Source organism: Sorghum bicolor, chromosome 5 (assembly GCF_000003195.3).
Source record: "Sorghum bicolor cultivar BTx623 chromosome 5, Sorghum_bicolor_NCBIv3, whole genome shotgun sequence".
Taxonomy (NCBI): domain Eukaryota; kingdom Viridiplantae; phylum Streptophyta; class Magnoliopsida; order Poales; family Poaceae; genus Sorghum; species Sorghum bicolor.
The window spans coordinates 20466776-20470598 of NC_012874.2; the positions used below are offsets into that span (position 1 = coordinate 20466776).

The window sequence follows — 3823 nt, forward strand, 5'->3', positions numbered from 1 at the left end:
AGCTGCTGACGGGCGGCCTCCACCTAGAGCCCGGTGCCCGAGCCAACCTGCAGCCTCACTATCTCGTTCCTCACTATCTCGTTCTCGAAGCTTGTTCGCTGGTTTCAAAAGTCATAACTAAAAATACTATTTATTAATTTATTATAAAAACAATACTATTGATTAGTAGAAAAAGTATGGCTTATAAAACATACGTATTTTCTGTATAGGTTTGCAAGAGCCAACCAGCCTGCAGCGCCAGGCTCCCCCTTGCTCCGTTTCCCTTCTGACTTTCCGAAAACTACTAGCTATGCCCACCGTTTTGCAAAAACCACCTCATGCCATGTGGCGAGCATCCAGTGGCCAAGCCGCCAGCCACACACACTGCCACACACATCATGGCCACACCACCAATCCCACCTTCGCCTAGGAAGGCAGGAAGCATGTTCTCGTCATGGTTACCTCTGGATAATTTATTCTGATATTTATTAAGAATTTAACATTTTTAACATATATTTCTCCCATATCTACAATCTATAAAAATAATTATAAATTTGACTTATATTTATGTCAGATCAACCATTATCTCCAAATCACGTCGCTATGAAGAAATCATTATAAATATAATAATAAGACAATGTAAATATTGTTATAAGACATTATAAGTGTATTGACAAAATCCAGTTGTTAAGAAGGGCCAAAATAACTAAATGTTGGGTAGACACATCTACACCTAAAAAGACTCTAAATTAATCATATATCCGATGATACATAATCATGCCTATCTGTGTAACACCCGGTCTAGCTACCACCATGTCCTATGTCACAAGTCCCAAGTCAAACCGTGCCACAATTTCAATGGAGTGCCGCAACTGTGCCACTGCCAAGCCTCCTCACCTTGTATCCTAACACTACAGGATTCGGGCAATTTGCCTGGTGCCTAAAACAAAACACCAGGCAAAGGTAAAAAAACACCCGGCAACTAATTTGCCTGGTGCAACACCCGGCAAACAACCCCCGGCAAAAAAAGACCAGGCAAAGAAATATTTGCCGGGTGTTTTTTATCGCGCACTAGGCAAATCTTTTGCTTGGTGTTTTTGTCGGCACCAGGCAAAAAAAAGTTACCGTCACGGTGCCTCCGTTAGCTAGTTTTTTTACCGGGTGCCAGGTGGAGGCACCCGACAAATATATATATATTTATCTTTTCGACAGCATCCCTTGCCGGGTGTCTTCTGAGGTTGGCACCCGGCAAATAAATTTGTAAAGAAAAAATTTAAAAAGATTTGCCTGGTGTTTTACAGAAAACACCCGGCAAATCTGGGAACCGAACTGGAAAATGTTCCCAAATTTGCCTGGTGTTTTCCTATAAAACACCAGGCAAAGGCTATATATATAATTTTTTTATTTTTATTTTTTTTCTGTGTTCACAAACAAATCACAGACAATATACATGACACATATTTGACATCACAAACACAATATGGGACATATATATCACATCAACCATAATATGTTCATCGAACATCGACATGTTCATCAAACGAAACATGTCTCACACAAGCATAATATGTCCAATATATATGTCCATGAAGCGGCGAAAAGGGAAAGCAAACTAGAGGTTGACGGGAAACTAGTCGTCTGGTGAAGCAATTTGCCTGGCATGTCCTGGCGAAGGCGTAGATCGGTCGCCTGCTTGCAGTTGAGGTGGGTTATTCGAACCCACGGTTGACTGAGACTAAGGAGAAGAGGTTGCATGTGTTAGAGTAGTCATATACTGAAAACACTTGTCGAAGCCAACTTGGTTCATATGTACTCACAGGACTCGCATGAGGACTGAACAAAGCCCCCCCATTCTGACTCTGGAGGAACGCCTTAATTTCGGCCAGCTGCTTGGCATGGTTTGCTACCTCCTCATTGAGCCTCTTGTTCTCGGCCTGCAACATTTGAATCGAATGTATCAGTAATGCAAAGGCAACTAAGTTATGTTAAGATCAATGTACGACGAGTGCCACAGGACTAACCTCGAGTGCCACAATCTTCTGCTGTGAAGGGGACGACCGTTGGCGTATGGCCGGGCCTCCGCTCGGGGTTTCAGCTCGGATCTGGGAGAGAGAGGGATCCTGGGTGGAATCGAGAACGCCATCGCCAAGCCATTTGTCAAGTATATGTCCGAATCATGAATGATGCACAGATTATATTCTACCTTCTTGAAGGTCCCTAGATTACATCGCCTTGCAAATTACCAAGATATGTTAAAAAAATGGAGATCTGGCAGAAACACAGTTTTTTCTAAAGGTTTGAAATAATACTAAATGCCAAGTCAAGTTCTGGCTACAACTTTTCCAGACTCAAAAACAGAGTTATGGTACTTCATACTGGGCAGAGCAGATCTGAATCAGCTTAATCAACTTGGCACGCAACATCAACTTGTTCCAATTTTCAGAAACAACTGCAGAAACAAACATGTTGGCTCGAGACAGTATTACCTATCAAGCATGATGCCCCAGGAGACGACGTCCCGCACGGCCATTCCGTCAAACACTTTCCGCGCGTCCCCAACGCATCCGCACGCTGCATATGCCCCGACCAGCGCGGTTCCAACGAATCCATCGTCCAGTGACCCAACCCTGAAGGCCAGCGGCGCCCCTGACATAAGCGCCAGCACCCTCGCAGCGAGCAGCGGAGCGGAGCAGGGCTGGAAGCGCTCGGGCCCCGGTGGAGGCAGGCGCAGGCAGCGAGCACGAGGCGTGGGGTGGTGGCGGATGCACGGATGGTGGCGCGGTAGGCCCGGTCGGGGTCCGGGTGGGTCGCCGGTGGTGAGGGGATTTGGTGGCCGCGGCGGAGGAGGACGGCCTAGAGCTAACTCTGGTGGTGGTGCGTGTGCGGGTTCATTGTTGCCAGTGTCTCGTTAAGCCGGCGCGCAGCGGGCGGCGCGGGCGCGAGCGCGGGCGCGAGCGTGGGCGTGAGGGCGGCGCGGCGCGGGGAGGCAAGCGGCGCGGGTGTGCGGGCGGCGGCGCGGGTGTGAGGGCGGCGGCGCAGGTGAGTGTGTGTGTGTTTTTTTTTTTTATATTGTGACTTAGGGTTCGGGAGAAATAGGCTGGCCGGATGGGCTTATTTCCTATTTGGGCCGGGTGTCTGGACGAGTGGCATCCGAGAAAAAAAAATTTATTTGCCTGCTGCCTTGTTCAGTAGCACCTGACAAATATTTATTTGCCTGGTGTATTAAAGGCACCAAGCAAATTAATTTTATATTTTTATTTGTTTTTGCTCTAGTTTTTATTTGTGACCTTTATACAGTAATTCAAACCCACTATCAAAATTTGAGACAATTTTGAGTTTTGTAAGCATATTTGGTTAATTTTTTTTCTTTCGTTGCATTTTTCGGACGACTCCTAATTTGAACTGCAGGTACATGAAATATATGCATTAGGGTCATTCGAAAAATGATATCCATGATGTTTGGGGTATGTCGAGGCCTTATCCAGGAACCCTCTTGAAATTACCCCCATCATGACACCCTGACATGAGGTAGGTATCGCGTCTACTCAGGATCTAAATCTGAAAATTCCCGAACCTCATCCGATAATCACAAAAATTACCGATCTTGCTGGGTCTCCATTTCTGAGACTATAGTGAGATGATTCCACATGAATCGAGCGACACCGGACTACGAGTAGAAGGTGGCGATGTCCTCCAGCGCTTTAGCTGTGACTTGGTGCTCTTGGAGCCTTTTCACTTGGCTTGACTGGGCTGGGGGGCATCGACACTTGTTTGGGCGCTTCTAGTCTTCACCGATTTCCCAGTTTGCTGTTACAACAAGCCAAATTTCATGAATAACAGTATG

The 3823-nt window shown here is 46.4% G+C and overlaps 1 protein-coding gene across 3 annotated transcripts; it reads right to left on the reverse strand.

Annotated features, from left to right (window-relative positions):
* LOC110435412 (pentatricopeptide repeat-containing protein At2g37310-like) lies at positions 1371-2971 on the reverse strand. 3 transcript variants are annotated; one of them, XM_021460922.1, is made up of 5 exons: positions 2466-2971; positions 2183-2210; positions 2001-2099; positions 1797-1913; positions 1371-1708 (listed from the first exon to the last, which is right to left on the reverse strand). In XM_021460922.1, the coding sequence occupies exons 1-5, from the start codon at positions 2630-2632 to the stop codon at positions 1610-1612; spliced, it is 510 nt and encodes a 169-aa protein (XP_021316597.1). In that variant the 5' UTR covers positions 2633-2971; the 3' UTR covers positions 1371-1609. The 3 variants fall into 3 exon arrangements, 2 of the variants coding, with proteins under 2 accessions (XP_021316597.1, XP_021316596.1); XM_021460921.1 differs by having other exon boundaries at positions 1371-1714; positions 2466-2960; XR_002453072.1 differs by lacking the exon at positions 2183-2210 and having other exon boundaries at positions 1371-1714; positions 2466-2955.